Source organism: Triturus cristatus, chromosome 2_1 (genome assembly GCF_964204655.1).
Source record: "Triturus cristatus chromosome 2_1, aTriCri1.1, whole genome shotgun sequence".
Taxonomy (NCBI): domain Eukaryota; kingdom Metazoa; phylum Chordata; class Amphibia; order Caudata; family Salamandridae; genus Triturus; species Triturus cristatus.
This window is the reverse complement of record NC_140581.1, coordinates 611,599,771-611,623,731: the sequence shown is the minus strand read 5'-3', so window position 1 is coordinate 611,623,731 and position 23,961 is coordinate 611,599,771. Positions and strand designations below refer to the sequence as shown.

Genomic DNA, 23,961 nt, shown 5'->3' with positions numbered 1-23,961 from the left:
TTGGGTCTCGTTGTGCATATTTTTGATGGCACTTCGGACAAAATTTGAAGGGGTCTTCTCCATGGCCCCTACCTCGCCATTTGTGTCCTGAGTGTTCCTCGTGTCGTTCTCCGACGATGTTCCATTGAACTTTCAGTGATAACCTTCCTTCTTGAATTTTTTTCAGGGAAAACACAAACTTTCTTCAGAGCTTTCCGTCGTGCTTCCAGACCAAACGGCGGAAAAAAGAATCTGAAGATGGCTACCACACACATAGAACTCCAGGAAACCGTCTGACGTCACACTGGGGACGTATCTGGCACCAAATGGTGGTAGACAGCGGCCAAAACAAGAAAAAAAAAAAAAGAAAAGACAATTCCTGACCCCACCACTAGATGGCGGAATAATGCACAGCATATGAATTCAGAAAAGGATTCAGGCTGCAAAACCCCATTTTATGATTCGGTTACCTGCTAGAGAACCACAAAATGGATTTAGTACGATTTTTTTTTCCCTTTAAATTTTTTTTCAAAAAGCCATTCCTATGATATTGCGAATCACATGCTTTGTGATTGCAAAAATGAATTTGGCTGCCGAAATATATTCAGAGATTTTCGGACTGTGATGTACAATCGTTCTCTCTTAATACAATTTTATTTTTATTGTTAACTATATTTCCAATGCACACAATTACCTAGAAAATGCATCCCGTCACTAAAACCTAACTCTGCCGCAACACTTTTTTCCTAGCAATTACAATAACTTACATTCAGTGTTCTTAGTTGCATTAGGACTTTATAGCACTACAAGTACACATCAGTATTCCCCAGTGTGCCAACCTGGATTCAGTTGTGTGACTGATTGCACACACAGACATCTGAAGTGATTCGTTACCCGAATGAGCTTTTATGACATAAAATAATGCATCTCGCACAGATTACTTTAACTTGAGTGTGTGTTCTATTTATTTACATGAAGGTGAAAGGACAACAAAATAGTTATAGAATATTTTGGTTTTCTTTTAGCCACATTTCTGACCCAGTCTGCTTTGCACTTCGAATCAAATTTCTTGCGTGTTTTAAAGCACAAGAGAACCTGAGAAATGCTTAGTAAGAGGCTGTCATTGAGGCCCCATGTTCACAGCACACAGTAGCTAAAGAACGTGTGCGTCTTGAAAGCTTCAGCACCCCGGGCTAAGACACAGAACACTCGGCGGTGTCCCGGGGGAGTAACCCTTTTAGCCCACTGGACTTTGCACACCTGCACCGCAGCACTGGGCGAAAAAGAGCCAGCGCAATCCACTGAAGATGCTGATGCACCAGATCCTCATGTGTCATCCACCAGGCTCAGCGCAGCTCTTAAATGCCTTTCTTCTCTAAAGGTTCAATAGATGCCGGGACTGTATACAACCAAGCCGAGCATTACTGCTGAATCGCAAGACAAACAGTAAAGACCTGAAATATGAAACATTTTCCAAAAAGTGGAGTAGAAATTAGTTTATCTCGGATGAACCTGGAAAAACATTGAAATAAGAGCGTTTTGCCAAAGCTCACACTAGAAAGTCTATGTGTATTCTGAAGGTAAATACGTTTTACCTGGTGTGGATAAAGCAAACTTACGAGCAGCGAATATGCCACCATGTCCCGCAATAAAAATTGCTACTAGTTAATTACAGGTCTAGAATCGCTTATTTGTGCTGACTTTTTAAAGGAGTCTGAGGTTTTGTGCCTGGATGCTAAAGTTCCCAGGCTTACACCATCACCTCTACATCCAGTAGGTGTCACTAAAGTCACATTTCAAACGCACAACATGTATGAAACTTTATTTTTCACCATAATAACTTATAGGAATATTCTTCACACTACAGCCATTTTAACACAAGCGGATACCTATTGCTATAACATCGAACCCCAACATTAGTCTTTGCAAAGACAGATACAGAGGGGTTTCAGAGTATAAAACACAAATTTGAAGCTATGCAAAAAAGACAGCCTTTATTTTGCGTAGGAAATAAAAACTATTCGCCCTCCACTCAATCTATCCCAAGACAGCATTTTCTTGCTTCAAAATAACCATGTGTTTGGCATTATAATTCTCCTGGGTTTTGTCGACTGACGTGCAAATAACATTTTCGCAAGAAATCCCAGAACAGAAACAAGAATGATTACTAATTATTATTTTTAAATGAGCTGAATATGTACCAAAAACAACTGAATACAGACATGAACGTTTACTTCTTTTTAACTTAGTATAGTCACATTTCTTTGGGATACCACAAATTGCTGGAGCTTGGACACTATGTGGCATTTGCACTAGTCAAGAAATTGTCTGACGTAAAATATATTAACCTAATCGATAGCGGCTTCTCTTTCTTGAAGCCATAATCTACTTGCTCATTCAAAGCGATCCTGATAGAAATTCAGTATTTTAAAATAAGCGCTGCTCTTGGAAATCGTGGGGAAAGAAATACAAACAATTATTTTTATCTTAACGAAACATAACTCTGCTGCGCACATTCACAACTTGTACAACGTCTTAAAATCAGACAGACAAAATATCCTTCTGAACAAAAATGTCCAAGTACCTTCACTTTAGAGGACAATGTCAATACAAAAGGATCCAGCTGGCAGTTCTTGACCAGATGTTTTCCTTTTGTGTTTTTTTTCCGTGTGGTCAACATACCAATTGTTAAGAAAGAAAGATTTAAAGCTAAGAAGTCTCTAAAGTCTTAATTAGAATTCAAAATGTAATAATACCGTGGGAAAGCACGAGCACAATATATCAATAAAGGAGGAAACAATCCCTCTTAAACAGCAGAACGCAGACTGCTGAAAGGACAGTGCAGCAAACTCAGCATAGTTGCCAGCTAAACTGGACTTCAAAATGGCACAAGGAAAAAGCTCAACAACAAAAAAAAGTTTAAAGTGAATATTCACATTTTTGTCAATAAAAAAAACACAGATTCTGACCGAATTGAGAGTCTGTCATTTTAAGGGCAGAAGTAGGGGTGAATTTATTTTAGAGCTCCCCATGTACAGAATGCTGCCAGCCAAAAGAACACCTGCAGGGAGCACTGTGGGAGTGTGGTGTCTGCTTCTTATGTACAATTATACATATTACCCAGATAGATACAGGCAAATATTTTAAGTATATAAAAAATAAAGTGCTTTCTAAAATGTCCCAATGAAGAGACATTACAAAACATACACACACTGCAAAACATTGTCACAATTAAGGAATACTACATCCAACATACACGAAAACAATGACAATATATATGTACACTCCCCATCATATACACAGTATATACATATATGCTCTTATCTTTACTCAATATATTATGACAATATATATATATATATATATAAACTTTGTTTATAGACAAACATCATGAACCCTATGAAAAGGCAAGGATTAAGCACACAAGTCCGAGACTGAACACTGGCAATGCATGGTTGCTGCCAATGCGGTCGATACCATTGTTTGGGAAAATATGCCACAGCTCTCTTTTTGGATGGAGTACCTTCAGGTCTTCCAATGCACTCCGAGCAGCTGCAGTGAAATTAGCATCCCCAGTGGTAAGTAGATCAAAAACACAGCTGTGAAAATAGATGTCCTTCACTCTCATAGTCTCCAGACACATGGTTGTGGCAGTCTCCAGTGTGTAAACAGACTGTGTCTGAGCAGAGGCAGTGTGAAGCAGGAGAGGCCCCTTGATAGGTAAAGGCAGGTTTCCCCGGTCATCAATGCGTTCGCTGAAGGGGCAACCATTCATGCAAAGTTGAAGGTCTTGGCTTTCTTCATAGGCCATAGCTAGCTCTTCAGGCATACTGATTGCCATGGTTAAGTAGCGTCCAAGTTGGCGCACAAACACTGTGGTTCCTATGTACTTGGCATGTATCTCTATATGCCTGCCACTGACTTTCTCTACAATGCGCAAGCTCTTTGAGTCCCCATCACGTCCATTTGTGGTGCCATCCACAAAGGCTGCAGGCAAGTCATCTGTCACTGCCAAGTACACTTTCTGATCTGTACAGTCTTGGTAGGATTTGAAGATAATGGTAATCTGGAAGGGAAAAACATAATAAAATGAATTCGTGAAGCTTGCAAATAGTTCACCTGTTCTTTGGAATGAGATGTGGTTAAGATGACCTCAAATATAAAATCTATGAACGTCAAAGCATGTGCGAGAAAAGGACACTACTTTGATAACATTTTAATCCTTTAATTCTTCATTTAAACCCCCTTTCAGAACTTCAGCTAGCATCCCCAGTGATGAGCACATTTAAATTACCATCATATGTACTATTCTTGCTCAAAACAATTTATGCTGTCTGCAATAAACAGCCATGTGTAAAAGGATATGAAAATGAAGTGTTTTCAGTTCTTCCCATTCTACACAATCGCAGAGCAGTGGGGAGGTAGAGTAGAGGGGTGCAAAAACTATGGAAAGAGACCCATGAGCTAACAGATTGTATGGAGGTTCTCATTCCCAATTCCCGCCTTGTTAAATACATCTTTGTCTCGAGTCAAGTCAAAGATGTTTATTCGGAAATGTGTCCATAAAACGATGCTTAACAATACAATAACAGTAATTAATCCTTCTTGTAATAAATATCAATAAAATGGCCACAGATTGGCCAAATACAGCACAGCTCCACAATTTCTAAAAACTCTGGATAAATGGAGAAGCTGCTACCATCAGGTGGTTTTAAGGCCCACTAATACTTAACTGTAAGGCAATTGAAATCGAAATAAAAGTGCTTGTGTCCCTCCAAAAGGAAAAAAAAAAATCGTTGTAAATGGTTTTTATACAAACGTACTTGGCAAGTGCATGCCCTTTTTTCAGTTGTTGGAAAAAACGGATATAAACTATGCATTAGTTAAGACCAATATACAGTTCAAACTGATAAAATTTAGTTAAAACATATACATCCAATACAGTCTGGACTAAAACTTCAGATCCTTGTTTTCCCTCAATATCCCCACCACAAACAACTACCTTCTCAGAGAGGACACAATATCAATTGAAGCATTACTCTTCAAGGTCCTTAAAGCACCTTTGTCTCGAAGCATGCTAAATGTATACAAAAAAAAAACAAGTATTGGTTAAGCTAATAGGTATGGTATTGGCTGCGACTGTTGGCTTTACCAATGCTAGCTTTGTTTTCTCATGGCTTTTTTAAAACCTTACAGTTGGGGGAGCAAATATGCTTTCGCCAATATTTTGTATTTAGACATTTTTTTCAAATTCAAAAAGCAGACAATGCCATAGTAAGCCGTTGGGCTGAAGGAACTACTTTGACATGGGCGTCTTCCTTGTTCATGCACAGAATGCAGTTGCTCACAGTGAAGACAGCCAGTGGGTAAAGTAGGATGGCCAACTGCACCAATGCTGTAATGGGCAAAGGAAAAACGTGGATGACAACAAACCAATTGGTAATGAGGGTTGGCTGAAAGCTCCAATAACTATATAAAATAGAATTTCAGAAAATCAAAAGGTCTTGGAGAATGCTAGACCTAAAAAATGACCATACTCTTAACAGTTCTACCCCTTTAGAAGACGACACAGTAAACTGGCTATTTGTCCTCCAAACATAGGTAGGCACTGTGTCATGAAAAGCTGTTTGCTATAAGTCCGGGTTAACCTACGTAAAATACCGCCCGCCCCCCCCCTCCCCCCTTCCAACACTCATACTCTGTCTGCAATGCAAAGGAAAACCGCTTACTAATATGGATGCTCAAATGTTGGGCACAAACATTAGTGACGATAGTCTGGAATTTGAATTGATGGATTCCGAATTCCGCAGCACTAAGCACCTATAAACTGGATTTCAGGATAGTCCTCACAAATGACTTACAATAGAATGCACACATATCAGGGTTATGGCAGCACTAAAACTATCCATTTCAGTTGCCTCACTAGTATATCAAAACAGAAAGACGGTCCTGTTTGATCACTCCTATCATGCACATTCTCCCAAAGTTAAAAACAGAAACCTTCCCGCCAGGGCTTTAAAGTGGGAATTTAAAAAATGAGAGGGTCCTGGAAAGAGGTGGGACTTCTATAATTAAGGGCGGCGCTTATACATACAGATTAAAATTTGCGTGGAGTGCCACCCTAACCACACATTTCAATAGAATCACAACAGAATCACAACTGTAACTGGCCTTGTGACCATTGCTCTGCTGTGCAGAGGCCAAGCACTGCATGACCATGTATTCTTAACACCTTTATGCCCCCGACATGCAATGAAAGAAACTTGAAATTCCTTTAGCCAAAACTCAATTGTGTCCCATAATGAAACATCTGGATGCTACTCAATTCAAATTATGCACTCAATTCAAATTATGCACTAGACAAGAGTATTATGCTGCCTGAAAAAAAACAAAAAAAGTTACTCAACATTCCGGAAAAGCACTTATAGGGAATGCAAGATTAATAAGTAAAGCTTGTCAAATAGAAGCAGGAACCACAGATTACCTGAATGTTTTTCCACCCATTGGTCAGAAATCGAACAGCTTTTTTACATGGACAGTTAAGAACATGAATACAGGGCCCGAAAGGGACCAGTTTCAATGTGAGTTTTAAATCACTACTGGTAAAGGGGCCCGGTCCACTTACTTAAAGCCATGCTTCCGTGTCAGGGTAAAAAGAACAATTGATGGACAGAATGCAGAACAATGTTATACATTCACCCCAGTAGAGAGATCTGGGCCTAAATCCATCGTTTTCTTGCTCACCATGCCATTCCAATTTGGACCCTGCCATATTCAATCCCTGTGCCCAGTGGAAAACTTCCAGCCCGAACTGCCAGGCCAGGTCCTGTCCTCCCTGGACTGGACTGGAAACAAGCATCCTAGGACGGGTTTCGGGCTTTCAGTTCTCATCAGTTAAAAGAACAATAGATTTAACCCACATCTCTTAACCGGGGGTGAATGTATGATTTATTCTGCATTCCGTCCATCATTTGTTTGCGTAGCACTTCCCGTATCAGCGTAGGCATATGTGAAATAGAGCAGCAATCTCTTACCACAAACTGCTCTGATAGTTCGCATGAACGAAAAAGGGTTACAAATTAAATAGGTGTCATTGAAAGAAAGGATGAATTGCATAAGAAAAATGCCGAGGATTTTAAATACTTCTTTGCACTAACAAAAAAATGCTCTTTTAAGTATTTAGAACAACCGCCTTTTTACTATAAGAAAAAAACGTTTTACTCCCAGGTTTTTAAAACTGGGAGTAAAATACTACCACTTAAAAAAACGGTCGAGGCTCGGCAGCGACACTTTAAAGCCTCACGTTAGGTTGAGGGACCCTTGAGGCAACTGCGAAACGGCAAGCTCACGTATACATACACAGCTTTTATGAGTTCCGATAGGAGACCATGTCCAATTAGAATGCGTTGACCGAGAAACTTCAAAAGAGCAACAAGCTGAATTTAGGTCAACCAGAACTTCTAAATGCGGTGCAACAAAGTTAAGATACTGACAAATCATTTCAATATATCGTTTCAAAAAGTATATTTAAACACGAAATCCTTGTAAGTGTTCTGCATTAAACAGTACCATTCGAAAGAAGAAGAAAAAAAGTCAGCCTTGATCAAACAATAGTTTGCTAACCAACCTACAACAAGCTAGCGTGTTCCCAACTGATATCATGTGTCAGGAATTTTCCAACAGCTTCTCGGCTACAATCAGTTATGCAGCTAAATAAAACCAGCTGCAGCCTAATCATGATAATCTTTCTAGGCTGCAATTCTTCGTACATTCATCACAGGCAACAGAATTTTTACTGGGAATCATCGGTGTACCTAGCTACTGCCAAAATATGATGGATCCTACCACATGGGAGCTGAACTTTGTACATTCTCAAGCAGTTGCGTGCAGATATGAGCTGTGATCCATTTTACCTGGACATGGGCGCCACTTAGGTTTTTGAGCTAGGATTATTTAGCAGAACACAGTGGAACTGGAGAGGATAAAGCATATTTTATTCATAAATATGAACATCAAGACAGCGATTAGATACTCATGGAGTCTGCCCTTTGAAATCCAGTTAAACTAATAATCTGTATTACAAAAAAAAGCAACCTAAAGTTCAAGAGGAGAAAATAGGCTTTTAGAAAACTTTACATGACACATTTTGTGTGTTAAAGAAAAAAGAAATGTATATATTTCTTTTTATTTTAGTTTTTCTTTTGAGGAAGGACTGCTTTTATTGTGTTTTGCTATTAAATACAGACTATGGTTGGCAATGGAATCTACGCAGCCGTGGAGTTTCCAAAACTATCTTTCAGGATTTAAAACTTTCGAATTAGTTTAATACGAATAGGGTCAGAAGTTTTGTTGAGCATTTTTGTGACCCTAAATGCGATCAGTTCTCATAAAAAGTCTACTCACAGAAAAAGCATGTAATATATCAAATAAAAAGTTTAAAACGGATTCAAAGTAGCCTTGTGGAATTAGTAAGAGAAAATAAAAAAAAAGTATTAGCAAAAAACTCTACTAAGGAGCGTTTTCGAACTATTGCTAAACGACCTACCACCCCTGCTCCTAATTCTGCCACAAGCAATGAAGACTTCTGTAATGCCTTGGCAACTTATTATAATAAATAAAAAAAAATGGGTTCAGGACATCTGTTAGCTTTTCTGCCAATAGCCAAACTAGCAAGCAGCCCCTGAGCACTGATCCCTTAGTGAACGACAATCCCAGCTCCTTCAGTAAGTGTACCTGTGTCAGCAGAGTAAGTCAGACAGCTGATTAAATTTACCAAGTCGGGATCTCCGCTTGATCTTTTCCCTCCCACTATTCAGATGGCACCAGATATTATTGCTGGTAATTTAGCAAAAATCTTCAATGCAATGTTCCTTACAGGCAAATTTCCTACGTATTGGAAACCGGCCTCAGTCCTGCTACTTAAAAAACACATCTATTCTTGAACCCCCCCACCACCAACTACCCCTCCTCCCCCCAAATCTCCCCCACCCCGAGGAAATCCGATCCACTCTGGACAGGGGCAGCAGAGTAGCCCTTGTCCTGTTGGACTGATCAGCGGTTTTCGCCATGGCCGATCATACATGTTTGGTCAACCAGTTGAGTAAGCTGGGGGTTAAAGATTCTGCACTAGTACTGCTTTGGCCCTTTCTAACAACCAGGGTTCACTTCAGAACCGTACACTTTCCCTTGTGGTGTTCCTCAGGGTTAATCATTAAGCCCATTCCTGTTTGGTATATAGGTCACCCCTCTGGTGGCGTTAATCAGATCATTTGGGTTTTCATTAGTGTCCTGCGCCGATGATAACCAAACTGCGGTGTCCTTTCCAACACTGATCATAGCATAGACTAATCCTTTTGAAACTGCATGTCTGCAGTTAGCGATTGCATGTTTAACCCGTTCGACGCGCATGACGGAACGGTTCCGTCATGCACGTCGGTTGGGCTGTGCTTATGACGGAACCGTTCCGTCATGGCCCCGCCCGCGCACGGAACCTTCAGCGTGGCGCGGAAATCCGCGCCGCGCTGAAGGGGTTAAAAGGCTCTGGCATAGCCAATAGGTCTTGCATTTTGGACCTTATAAGTGTTTAGCCACGCAGCACATTATCCTGGGTGTTGTGCCACTAGTTATTGAAGAGCTATACATTTACTACACACTGGGTGTGAATGAAAGAGTGAATAGTTTTTGTGCATGAAAACGGGGTGAGTGTGTGTGTGGTGTGTGTGTGTGTGTGTAAGAAACAGCAAGAGGGCTGGACCTTAAAGACCTTAACGGTTCCTAAGTAGACAAATCAGTGAAAAAACTAGCAAACACACAACCCCTCTGTTGTAGACCACAACCCAGGCAGCCTCGTGCATTGCCCATCCACGAAGCACCTAGAGGCGGCCCAGTTCACAAGCCCTCTCAGTTCTATTCAAGGCCTCCGAGGAGGAAAGTGGCAAGGCATCTAATCCCAAGCAGCGAAAGGCGAGGAGACCGGCTCTCCTCTGAAGGTATGCACATTTAAGTAACGTAAAACAGCAAAGATGTCTGTGCTCGCACAACACATCATAACTTCTAAACCATTCTCTTCTCATTTTCACTCTGTTCCAACCTTTCACACTAGCAAAAGGGGATAGTTTTTTTCCCCCCAATGCAATAAAATGGCGTGTGCAGTTTTTATTGGGAGACCACGCACTGTATTCAAAGTTGCCCTCAAGGAGAGTACCGATACAGTGTTCATATAGCTGGCACCATGATTCCCACATGCATTGGTGTGTAAGTAGACATGGACATGTCTTTTCCAGAGTATCAAACTTTTAGCGCCTCCGTCTCAAATTAGAAATGTGAAGCAAATGCTTAGGCAAGTTTCGGAAACGTTTTGCATCAATAACTGCACCTATGCAGTTTGTAGAATTCGGAGGAGATCGGTCAGTGTGTAATTTCTTCCCATCCACTTCCCAACTCTCACAGCAGCTCTTTAACCATGTATATTTCTAAAACCCCAATATCCGTGATGTTATGTGACCTCTTAGCCTGCAGAGCAGTGCTGGGCAGGGTTGCTGGGATGAAGTAAGCTGAGGACAGGAAACATCAAAGATTGCGTCGACAGGGGAAAGAAAATCAACACACGAGGTGCAGTGCACGTAGGCTCTGGGGGCCAGGGTTTTACATACCGGAGTTCTTGCAGGACTGTCCTGCGTGAAGCATGATAAATAGATGCAAATCCAGTTTGTGTTTGAAAGCTAGATATTTCTTAGAAAGTATATGGAAGTATCTTTGCCACACAATGAAAGTTCGATGTGAAAAAATGATGGCATGCATTGTTTGAGTAATGCGGTTTGTATGCATAATGAATAAACACAGTGAGGTTGGGTAACATTGTTTTAAAAACGTACTTTGCCCAATTCCAAAGTATTGTAAAGTATAATTAAATGGCTACCATACCCAAGCCTCAGTAGGCGATACTTCAGAGTGTATCTGCAGTCAGTAAAATAACAAGTGTTTGCGGCTAGTTGTGTCATTCTAGCGCTCTTGCTGCTGCAACTTTCTTGTATAATGAATTGAATAACTCACTGAGCCATACAGCATTCACTAGGCAGTTTAAAGAATCCAAAAGAGGGCAGGCGTGCTGGAAACGGGCTTCTTGAGGATAAAGGTCAGTGCTGAAGTCGGTGGTAGGATTCCTGACTGTTTCTATTGTTAAGCAGCTATTAGTACAGGATTTCGAGTTGTAGGGTGACGGCGGCATACATCCAGCAGATGATAAAGGATTCCATCAGGTTTGAGACCCTGCACTCCTGCTTTAATTCCTAGTAGACACACTGGCACTGCACGTTTAGTTCCAAGCCACTATAAAATAACTGTCTTTGGAGAAAATCCCTGCCTCATATCAACTGACAGTGGCCTTTCAGTACACGCGTCCGTACACATAATATGCCACACGACCCACATCAGAATCTGGCCAACCACTGTCCAGACTCTCGCCTATGCTCACTTCTCAGACCACCACCCAGAGTGACACATTTCTAAAGATCTGAAAGGTAACCAATTACCAATATCAGCAGACCATTTTGGCTGGGTGAACCACTAGCCAGATCCGACAATTGAACTCAGATTGCAAAGAGTGCTACGGAACCTTACAAACTGTAGTAACCGCTATTCACAAAAAGGTTGTGGACGGGAGGGGGTGGAGTGGGCAGACAGGAGGTCAAAAGTGGAATAGGTTTCTGGGGTTCATTTTACTATAGGTTTGGCTGTATATGGTGACAACATGCTGCTTAAATGGCCTCTAACTGTACTGGTCAGATGTTTAGAATCCCAGAAACCTCTGGCGTACAGTGGCAACATGTGATCTCCTCGTTTGTGCAATTCTAAATTTACATCCGGGTGACTATAGGTCAGATGCAGCTTTGAGGCTGGCTCCAGACATGCCTGAGCTGTAGACCACTAGAGAACTGGAAAGAGGGGGGGTGTGGGGGAGGGAGGGCAGTCTGAACTAAACAGCCACAGTTGGCGAATTACTCCCCCTGCTCACTGCAATGCAAGGGTCTTGATGTCTGCATTTTACGCTGAATCAAAATCAAAACTTCGCGGGGCTAGCATGAGTCTTGGCTCACCTATGTTACTTTTATGTGTTAAAATCTTAAATTCAGCCTGCTAGCCAGTTTGTCTTTATGCGTCTTTTGCATCATTATCCTTTAAGTAGCGACGTAACAAAAATAACCAACAAACACAACCAGCATATAAAACAAAATAAAACTCCATGGCCATAAAATATGCTAGCAAAATATTGGCAGCTGAAGTGGCCTGTAGCATATCATCTTGCTTTGACAAGACAAACAAGTTAAAAGGCATGCATATAGACACGCAGATGAAGAAAGACGACGACCTATAGCGCAGCGTCCCTGAAGCAGCACCATCCTGATAAAATAAAAGCTGTGCGGCCTCCCAAAGTATGCAAAGAAACTACGTTTTTTGTGCAATTCAAACATGCCATAACATGCATATGCGCGAGGTGTGCTTTGGAGCGCGTCTACAGAGGCCTACGTTGTGGATGGAGCTTTATCTTGGGAAGCCCTGTACTGAGGTTCTGCGGCGGGACGCCCCTGCTGCTACCGGATCCATGTAGGACAAGATGCTTCAGGCCACCCGCTGGGCTAGCCTGCTCGTGTGTTGCCACGGCTGGGCGGGTGTAGGCGCCCAGCAATAGCGGGGTGGGAGTGTCATGCTCTCAGCTCACTATCCCCCAGGCCATGTCCTTCCACATCTCCCTGTGCAGCCGCCTGCTGCCCTTCATCACTCTGTAACCCTTTTTTGTTTTTAGCAAAGGGAGCACTCCCCACGGCCCATAAATATGCAAACTGCGCGAATGCCGACGGCGCGTCTAAGGCAAGCCTGTCTGCGCCCGTCAGCGTCCCGGGCCAGTTACTCTGCCCATTGGTCTACCGGCACCCTGGAGAGGGTGTGCTATTCTAGGAAGGCATCATGTGCTCTTCTCTTACCAGCATGTCATTCTCATTCCCAGTTTGACTTGCGGTCTGCCCAGGATAATATCGGTGCTGTTGTGGCTTCAGTTTACGTTTAGAATCTCATTTATCTCCGTAATCCCCTGCTTCTTTGTCTAGGCCTTCTAGACCGCGGTCTATTTTAGCGGCTCTGATTAATGTGCGCTCCTTAAAAAAGCACCATTTTCCTGGGAGCTAGTCTAGGCCTGCCCTTCGGGCCCTTGCTACCCGAAACCAGCCTTCAAAAATATTGAACCTTCCAAACTTGCCACGGTTCTGGTGGCTTCGAGACCCGCACTTACCCCGGATCTTGATGGGAGTCTTGCGGGCTTCTCTAATTGGTTATCCAATTCTATGAACATGCTTGCCACACCGACTTCGTCCAGGTTCTCCAGGGAAAAACCCTGGTTTACCCCGTACCTGTCCGTGCTTAAGCAAGAGTGTAAAAAACGTGAACGTGCCTGGCGCCTCAATGAGCACTGTCCCCTGGCTAAGGTCACTCTCAGGGGCAGGCAAAAAAAATCTACTATACTGCAATAACACAGACTAAGGAGCAGTACTTTACAGCCCGCATTGAGCAGGCACATAACTCCAAGGAGATGCTCTATAGTTCAGAGTTTTACATCCCCTGTAGCACAAGCGTGCTCTCGTCCACCCACAGAGGGCTGGTGTAACACTCTATCCAATTTCTTCATGGATAACATACGCATGATTCAGGCGGCCTTTACTTCCTGTCCCGGTCCTCCTTCTGTGCCTACTGCCACGCAAGGGTCTACTTAAGAGCATGGCCCGTGATCTACATTTCCCTCCGGCAGCAGGCTCTACCGGTCCAGCAGTACCGACGGACAGGTGAGCGTTTTGGTGTGCTCCTTTGTTTCCCTTCTTCTTTCGATGTTTGCCAGTGCGGACATTTGCACTTTCCAGTGGCTTTTTGTTGCTACATTCGACGCCCTGTCTCATCACCTTTTGAAACGGGCGTCCTTTTGCTCTATCACTTACTCAGAGAGATTGTCAGGCACACATGCTTTGGAGCAATTTTCATCACGAGCTATGATAATATGAGTAGTGTTAGGCTGGAATGGTTTCTTTCTGCCCTTTATCCCCTGGTCCCCTATACTCATGGTTATTTTCATGATCAATATGTCAAATACTTCACCTTGACATGATCATTCATTGAGATTTTGTACTAACTCGCTTAGCACCACACTCTCTCATCAATACTCCGTTTTTCATAGAGCGGTGCTGCCCTCCTGAGCGGTTGCCAGGCGAGAGGTGAGACTCTGTACCCAGCTTTTGCGGGTAAGGCAACTCCTTTTTTGTTCATGCATCCGCAGATCCTGTTTTTAATCAATGTTCTTGTTGTCATCATTATGATACACACTCTTTTCCCTGACATGTGGCATTTCTTGTTTGTTCTAGGTACATGCAGGTTCTACCACAGGCTGATGACAACGCATTGGCTTGATATCCTTTTTTGATACTATTCACCATTTTTTTCGTATTTTGCAGTAGCATTCATCTTTAAGGTCCTGACGAAAGCCCGATCCACCTCTGGTCTTCGTGGGCTGAAACATGTTGACCACCTGAAACTCACACCACATCAGTTTTAAATCCATACTGTCTGTGTACTGCTTTTTAATCCTGACAGTAGGCGCCCTTTGATTAAAATTGTTCCCGGTGCCTCCTAGCCAGTTTTAGCCTTTCACCAGTTTCTTACTTTTTCACATTTTTGCACTGCACCCTCACTCACACTTGTCAGCTCATCATATACGGACGTAGCTTGTCCACCAACATCAATAATCAAAACATCCCTGAGCTCCTCCCTCTCAGTGAGGGGGTTGTAGCCATCAAGGGAACTAGGTTTTTCCCTTGGGAGGAGAGTCCCTATGATGAAGCATGTCACCTCTGGTGAGTGAGGGATCTTGTCCTTAAAGGGATCTGCCCTTTTGCATGCATTATCTCTAGCTTCCTCCAAGATAGGCTTACTACCACATAGGTCGAAATGAGACTTAGAGGTAGGTCGTAGACCCTAGGATTTCTGTGTTTGGCCTACTGCCAACCTGCCTGTTGTCCCCAGGCACGCTCTGTGGGCCTTTTCTTCTGTGGATCTGTCTAGCTCTCTTAAAATCCTGAAGGGCTTGAAATCAGGTTCACCCGCGGACCCCTGTGCAGCGAGACTGCTTGCCGCAGTCGCAGAGATCATTACCCCGAAGTTAATTCAATCATAAACGCCTCCCTTCTTGAGGCTCGGGTATCGGAGGCCTGGTAACAGGCATAAATCTTTCTCCTTTTGAAGAAGCCTACTCTTGATCCCCTGACCCCAGGGAACTATCGCCCTATTTCCCTCCTGCCCAGTTTAGCTAAAGTCTGTGAGAAGGTGGTGACCAGACAACTTACGAAATTTGTTGAAGGGTCTGATGTTCTGCATCCAGCGTAGTCTGGGTTTTGCTCTTCCTACAGCACAGAGACAGCGCTGGTGGAGATTACCAAAGCCATTTGCGACTGTTTAGATGCCGGTGGGAGAGCAGCATTGGTAATGCTCTACTTGTCGGCAGCATTCGATACGGTCCCACACTCCCTGCTGCTCGCCCGACTCACTGAGATTGGTGTCTCTGGTGCTGCCTGGGGCTGGCTGAGGTCCTTCCTTGAAGGGTGGACTCAACAGGTTTGGCTGCCACCAGCCGCTTCAACTCTGCAGCCGATCACCACTGGTGTCCCACAGGGGTCTTCCCTTAGCCCCCTTCTTTTTAATATCTACGTTACTCCTCTGGACTATTTAGCGGATGACTTGGCGAGTAAGGTGATAGCCTACGCTGACGACACCCAGCTTCTTTTTACCCGGGAAAAGGATGAGAACTCTGTATCCCTTGCTCAGCACTGCTTGTCTTCGGTTTTTGAGTGGCTTGCGGCGGTCCAACTCAAATGTAACAAAGACAAGTCGCAGATCCTACTCTGCGGTAGTTTCCCATCACCTTTTCTGCTCAGGTGAAAAAGCTCTCAGGTAGCTGTTTTGGCCTTCTTAAAACATTAAGGAGTTTTTTACCTCTCCTCCCTTGGCCTGCCAAAGAGACTGCTATCCGTGCCTTGATCCTTTCTCGATTAGACTACACTAATGCGTTATACATGGGCATTCCTGAAAACGCTCTGAATAGACTGCAGGTGATTCAGAATGCAGCCGCTAGGCTGCTCCTGGGAATCGCCAAGAGGAGCAGCGTGCGTGAACATCTCCGCGTACTCCACTGGCTTCCCGTGGCTGATCGGGTCAAATTTAAATCCCTGGTCATTGCTCATCGAGCCCTCTATGGCCGTGGGCCCACATACTTACAGAAGCGGTTCTCCTTTTATGTCCCGTTGAGACAACTGCGTTCTTCAGCTTTCCTTCTAGCTAGGGTGCCCCGCTTCATCCACCACAAGTTGGGCGGCTGCTCCTTGGCGGTTAAGGACACCCAGGCTTGGAATGCCCTTCCGTTTCCATTGCGCAATACTCACGACCGCTTAGCCTTCAAGAAACTTTTAAAAACTCACCTGTTCCCGTAAATGGTGGTGGTGTAGTTCAGTGACTCCTCTTGGATCCGCGCCGGGGCACTCTTCGGAGTACCTGTTGCGCGTTATAAGAGTACTTAACACTATATTTAGAAATAGGGTCACTTATGAGAAGCTATGAGCCAGGGGGTTGATGAGGCCACTTCTCACTGAGTTTTGTACTTGGCAGTGGGCAGATGGCATCGGTTTGTGGGAGCGAGCGGCGCCTCTGTTCTGTGCGTACATGTAATTTAATAAAGATGCTTTTTCCCCGCTCTGGGCAAATTCCGTTCATGGGGCGTGCCCGTGAAACCGAAGCCGCGCGTGCTGATCCAACAAAAGCCTCATGGGAAATCAATATTTTGAAACAAGCAGATTTGTAACGCCATGCTGATAAAAAAGCCCATTCAGTTAATAAAAAGGGGAAAAAAATTCTTTGAGATCACTGAAAGGTTTATCAGTGTATACGAGACTGTGCTGGCCATCCTTATTTTCCAGTATCCTAGCTTTAAAAATCGGCAAGGCATTCAAAATTTGTTGCGAGTACTCTACTGAATCACTCAAACACATTTTCCATTTAAGGTTACTTGGTGGAGAAGGCCAAGAAAGCACTAACTTTGGATCATACAATTTCAAACTTTAGGTTTAGGGTTTCAAAAAGTGGGTCAAGATTATCACACTGCTCATGAAAGGTTACAGTAGTAAGACATGCTCTTGCTAGAAGAGGAAGCAAATGTCATGCTGATATATGGGGCTTTCAGGAAGAAACCGACTTTTTTACCAATTGAAAAGTAAAGACATTGAGCAAGAGAGTTACTAATGACCAGCATAGCAGGTTTTGCTTACAAAAACTATATTCGGCATGGCAAATCTAGCGTTTCACCCTGGTCTCATGCCATTTCCTTTACAAATCTGGACAGTCAACAGAGGTCTAAGTCAAAAGGCTGATTAGCTCTTCTGCAGAGGAAATAGTGAGGCTATAAACCAAGCTTTGGAGAGCTTGGGTTCAAAGCCAGAAGTAAATGGTAATTCTGCATCCTTGGAGTGTCTACTGGGCAATGAAAGTAGTTTCCTGCTAGTCCCACGCATAAACTACGCTGATGAGCGCAAACGAAGCTATACATCATATGAAGCACAATTCAAGAAAACATGTACAAAGGAGACAAAGTTTCAGCAATTAATTTGAGTTTTTCCAAATAGTACAAAGCAACCTGGTTCGCCTCAAGGTACTTGCGCCAACACTTTTCAGACAATGACAGCCATTATCTGCCAGACTGAGAGCTCTGTGAATATTAGTAGGGTTTGTAACAAGCAGAGGGCATTCCAGAATAGTGGTACAACCACGGAGAATCTATGGACAACCATTCAACAAAACGATTACGCCTGAAATGCGGGATTATGAAACATACAGGATCACACAGAGTTGACAAAGGAACATACAATAAACACTGTAAACCCAGAGTCCATTCCAGTAATTCTATGTGTAAATAACTCCCTCACTCTTAAAAACCACACTAACGTCTGTGTCGATACATTTTAGCACCTGTAGCACTTTAAGATCCAGTTTCACCTAATTTCTAACATGCCATTCGGCAAAACTTAAGTTGCATTCACAAAAAAAAAAAAAAAAAAAAAAAAAAAAAAAAATCTATATTAGTTGGGTCATGAATGCAACATTCAGTATTTATCAATGCTTCTCGGAGGTAAGGAGCAGCAAAAAGGTCTATTTTTGGAAAGCACATTTCCAAAGTCTTTCCATTTAAAAAAAACAAAACAGTCCAACTAAAGGTACTGAAAATACAATAAATAAATAAAAAACACAAAGCTAAATTCCGGTTTTATAATAAAAACACATACCATGTGAAAATCTGGTACTGTAAATAACAAATCAATTATTGCTTCAGAAAATGGTTTGTAATAAGGACAGGATTCGGAGTTTCCTCTGGGTTAATGGGCAGCTGAATTGCATTCCCAGTAGTTGGGCCTCCAGCCCTTGCCATTCATTCCCTCTGTAAATGCCCTTCCTAGAGGTCGCTCTTGAAGCGATTAAAGTTCCCTGTTAAAAGTCTTCCAGAGTGGTTATGAACATGACTTTGATGAAAGTCGCGATCTCGGCAATTTTTATCGCACTTTATCTCAAAGAAAAAGATTACTAGGCAATGTTACATCAACCAGAAAGGCAGCCGTTGGATAGGTACTTTGAAGTGGGCGGTGTTTCCAAACCCTTGCTAAACAATTAGATGCACTGATAAGAAGTGGTGCAGTTACCACTTAGTCACAAATTCTTCTTCCAGGTCACACACGAGAAATAAAGTGAACATGGCAGAAACTTTTTCAAGTTCTAAACACAAACAGGACGCTAGTTTTAGTACCAGAACCGCAAACCTTTTGGTGGCAAGGCTTAAGCATACAAAAATGGCATGGACTACTTTTTAGGTCTCGCCTACGCAGTGTGCATGCGCTGCATAGGAGGAGAACTCTTGTGATCGATTCGGTTTTGAGGGCAAAAACGTGCACGCGTTGCACTGCTTTGAATGACAACGCGTGCACGTTTGGAGATTCCCTTGCAGGAGCGAGCGACGCCATGTGTTAGCAATTATCGCGCTCGCTCACGTAAGGTAAACACTGTGTGTACCTGCTTCACTCCCCCCACCCCTCCCACTTGTTGACTTTTGTGCCAGGACTCAGCAGCAGAGATTGCCTCCCAGCTGATCCTCTCCCTCACCTAGGACCCCCACACCGCCAAAACCAACTTCCACGAAGGAATGAAGGCCGTCGCCAAATGGATGAGGAACAGCAGACTGAAGCTGAACTCGGACAAGACTGAGGTCCTAATCCTCGGATCCACCCCCTCGGCCTGGGACGACTCCAGGGTGGCCGACCGCACTGGGAACAGCTCCGACACTCACCGACCACGCACGCAACCTAGGGGTCATCCTCAACTCCACCCTCTCCATGACTAAGCAGGTCAACGCCATCTCTTCCTCCTGCTTCAACACCCTCTGCATGTTCCGCAAGATCTACAAATGGATCCCCACCGAAGCAAGAAGAACGGTCACCCAGCCCCTCATCAGCAGCAGGTTGGACGACGGAAACCCTCTATGCAGGAACCTCTGCCAAACTCCTGAAACTACTTCAACGCATCCAGAACGCCTCTGCACGCCTGATCCTCGACATCTCTCGCCGCAGCCGCATAACACACCACCTGAGAGACCTGCACTGGCACCCCGTCAACTAGAGGAAAACTTTCAAGCTCCTCACCCACCCACACAAGGCACTCCACAACACCAGCCCAGCGTACCTCAACAGACGACTCTGCTTCTACACCCCCACCAGCCAGCTCCGCTCAGCCGACCTCGCCCTCGCTACAATTTCCCGCATCTGAAAAGCGACCTCCAGCGGCAGATCGTTCTCCCACCTTGCCGCCAAGACCTGAAACACCCTCCCCATCCACCTACGGCAGACCCAAGACCTGCTGACCTTCAGAAGACTCAAGACCTGGCTTTTTGAGCAGTAGCAACAACCCCCTCCCCCCACCGCCTTGAGACCCTCACGGGTAGGTAGTGCGCTTTACAAATGCTATGATTGAAAGAGTGCGCCCTGTCCTGGAGGTGAACACAACCACGAAGAGTAATCATTGCCCTCGCGCGCGCTCACCCAGAGTTATAAAGCCGGGGACATTCCATGATGAAATCACTCCGGAGTCTGCCATACGGTTTACATTTCAGGGCCTTAGATGTGGGCCGAAAGGCTGCGCTCGTGCCACGGGGAGGCTACGCGCCCTGTTAACGATTATCCTTTAATGTCGCCGACAGGGTCGTCTCATTATGGTACCTGGGCAGCTCTCGCACACATGGCTCCTGTTAGCTGTAATGCTTTATTAACCCGCTGCTTATCTTAAACTGCTCTGCCCTGAGTGAGAGGCATTCTCCAGCTAATCGGATCTGTGTGTATTCGAAGCCATTCTTTATTATATTTTGAAAGATAAGGAAATGGCCACTGGAAGCAGCAGCATGGCCGTATGTATCCAACCCTCAAACAATCACGGACACATCCAAGGCAGCAACAGTACGGAAAACAATCCCAATAAACGGGGTTGAAAATAAAACAAAGAAAGCTCCATTACCCAGGCCGCAGAACACAAGCCCCAATCTGCATCCCAACAACCCCAAGGCCACCACAGTCACCGCTCCCTGGTGAGGAGAGTGCCTCCAAATATATTCTCATAAAGTAAAGAGTCTGCTCCGTACTCCCTCAGATACCGAAACCTGGTCATTCATTCTACAGATGCTTTGCTCGTATGAAGCCATTCTAAACATATTCTGTAACAAGGGAGTCTGTTCGTCTTCCAGAGTCTTAGAATCCCAATCTTTACCATAGTCATCGAGAACCATTTCCTTCATTGGTGTGTGATTTCAGGGATGTGTGAGGTCAAGAAGCAGTACTGCTTGAGCCTATAGTAATTCCCCGTACTCCCAAATCTACTCTCACCACATCCCAAAAACTTTCACAGTAATATGCAAGCCTATTCAGTTCCCACAGTATATGGATGACTTCACAGTCCAGCTGTTTACATCTCCAGCATAGCGAAAAGGGGCACTGTTATGCTGTCTGCACCCATGCCATTGATGTAGGATTCTGGAAGTTTCCACCCTTCAGTTGAGTTCCCTTAACCTAATCATCTCCCTATCTTGGCCTGAAAACTGCATCCACAGTCCGCATTCCCACCAGTCCTTGAGATACAGATACATGAGGTGGGGAAAGCCGTAGTCAAGGAGGACTTCATAAACTCCCAATGCTATCCCTATATAAGGTCCCCATGCACATAGATATTTAAGAACGACAGGTTGAGGTAGTTCTATAGCCATAGTTCATAGCATTATCTTATACAATGAGACACATGCCTATATTTCCCGCGCTGAGTCGGTGGCAGTTCTAACTCAAATTCCAGATTTGAAAATGTCTTGACGAAACTACATGACAATTGGTCATCAATAGTAAGTGTACCACGAACCCTCCACAGTGACTAGCATATCGATGATCCACTAATGTGATCATCTCATTCCAACACATGGACACATGCTTATGACATTGCCATGTCCCCACAATTGCTAACCTAAACTTGTTTACTTGTCCGAATTTATTTTCATCTTTTCTGTGCTTGTTCTGCTCCCTCCCTAGTCTGTGTGTCTCGCTATTCACTTTGTGCAGGGTGAAAAAAAGATAAGTGCAGGCAGGGGCCTAAATGTTCTCTTACGGTCCAGCCGTGCTGAATGCTTTTGTTGCCGAATACTGAGGATGCACTCTCCTTATGCATTCTCCATACCTCATTATTCCAAAACCCTTCAATTCCTGTCTCTGTCACACGCTTCAGGTTCATTTTAATGCTTGCTTTTTTCCTTGGTTACTGTTTCAAGCCCTTCTGTTCGTTGTTTCTTCCTTTCTGACTTTCTCTCTTATGCTAGGATTTATAGTCTTAGGTAGAGCGGGTGGAGGTTTGTACCCCTTAGTTCTGAAATAATTGAAAAAGGTAAGATCCTTATTATTTAGTTTCCTGGTTTGATTTTCTTGGTTACACTTTGTAACATTGAGAGAAGGAAAAAAGGAACAGAAAAAACAGCCAACACGTGTTTCGCCCGGTGGCCAATAGGCAGAGGGCTTTTTCAAGCCAAGAATGGTTGAAAATGTCCATGAAAGCTGCAAAAAGCGATCTGTAGAGATGTACACAAGGTCTCTGCGGTCCCAGGAGAGAGGTGCTGCCTGCAATGCATGCCTCCTTCCCCAGGAGAGGTGCTGCCTGCAATGCTTGCTCCTTCCCCAGGAGAGGCGCTGCCTGCAATGCATGCCTCTTTACCCCAGGAGAGGCGCTGCCTGCAATGCATGCTTCCTTACCCAGGCGAGGTGCTGCCTACAATGCATGATTTCTTACCCAGGAGAGGTGCTGCCTGCAATGCAAACCTCCTTACCTGGGAGAGGTGCTGACTGCAGTGCATGCCTCCTTACCCTTACCTTATGGTACATCAGGGTTCACTGGATAATATGCTGCATAGCTAAATACTTTTAAGGTCCCAAAGCAAGACCTATTGGCTATGCCAATGCTTATCAGTAGAATGAGAACACAACAGCTTCTTTTTTATTGCTCACAAAAACCACATCAAGCAGATGCTCTTTAAGTATGCCTTAATGAACTGCCAGCACTCGGCACCGAGTTTGCCCAAATGTCTCCTTTAGAGCCAAGCAGAACAAATAAACAAGACAAGTAATACACATAACTATATCATCTGAAAGAAAGGGATCAAATAGCAGATTTCTTCTCTACAAAGAAGCAAACTATTTTAGAATGGTGAATAACGACAAAACTTCCGAACCCCAGATATTTTATTCCAAGATATGTTAAGTACATTTTAGGGAGGAAAAAAGTCCATAACAATCGTCTAACTTTATTTTCCATGCTTCTTTAAAAACAATAAAACTGATTAAAAAACCCTAAACACTTGAGCATATTATCATGGTCTTCACAATGCTACAACTAAATTGTTAGTGTTTTGAGTCAATGTATGCCAGAATAAAAATGGCCGAAAAGAGGGGAAGTTTTTCTTTTCATGTACATGCCTAAAATATCACTTGAGCGCGGGTGAAGATACTGCGATGAATCAGATTATACATTAATGTATTATTCAGTAGATTATTCTTTTTTCTAGTCATTAATGCTCGTCAAATACTTTCACAAGGTACATCAATTTAGTGAAAGCATGAACATGTACGCCAATCATAAAGTGATATCAGAAAATAAGGTGGCTACGTAATAAGTGCCACACTCGAAGTACCAAAAGGATCATCAGCAATAGTACTCAAACAAGTGGGTGCTCAAAACTGTGGTGTAAGGGGGGGAGGGGGGGGGGGGGAGACAAGCTACCAAAGTACACCTCAACTGGATCAAAGTCCAAAACATAACAAGATGCCCCCAAGCACTCCAGGCGTGTCAAAAAGTCCAAAGTCATGTTGTAGTCTTCGTTTTTATTCACAAGATTCTTAATATTGTGTACTCCGCTCACAACTTCTAGCCGCATTTTGTTATGCATTGGACTTTGTTTTAGAAGAGGATTAGATCTTGGATTCCCAGATATGAAACGATTGTCTGAGTTTTCGAATGACTCAGAAATTATACATATAAAACTAGTGCATTTCCGAGAGGAAATGTAGTAGTTCAAATTAAATCTTAACTAGATCACACGGGCGTCTAACAGACTAGAAGAGAATGGATGTTTTTCAGTCGGACTATTCAAAAGAACTAGTATCACCTCCACAAAAAGCAGAGTGTTAAAGTGACAGCTCCACACACACTTATAAAGGTGTAACAGACTGTGGTGTTGCTATGTTCTTTTGTGGAATATGATGGTGTCGCTACGAGGTATGTAGAACGTTTTGGTATTTGGGTTCTTTGGGTGGCAGTTGATGTTTAAGCCTGGACATTATG

The 23,961-nt window shown here is 43.6% G+C and overlaps 1 protein-coding gene across 1 annotated transcript in view; it reads right to left on the bottom strand.

Annotated features, from left to right (window-relative positions):
• Positions 1–1,786: 1,786 nt before the first annotated feature.
• Positions 1,787–23,961, bottom strand: part of RGMB (repulsive guidance molecule BMP co-receptor b) — a 71,439-nt gene continuing 49,264 nt past the window's right edge. The window contains exon 3 of the mRNA XM_085632542.1: positions 1,787–4,045. Within this exon, the coding sequence (XP_085488668.1) occupies positions 3,377–4,045 (669 nt within the window). The 3' untranslated portion in view covers positions 1,787–3,376. The remainder of the gene's footprint in view (positions 4,046–23,961) is intronic.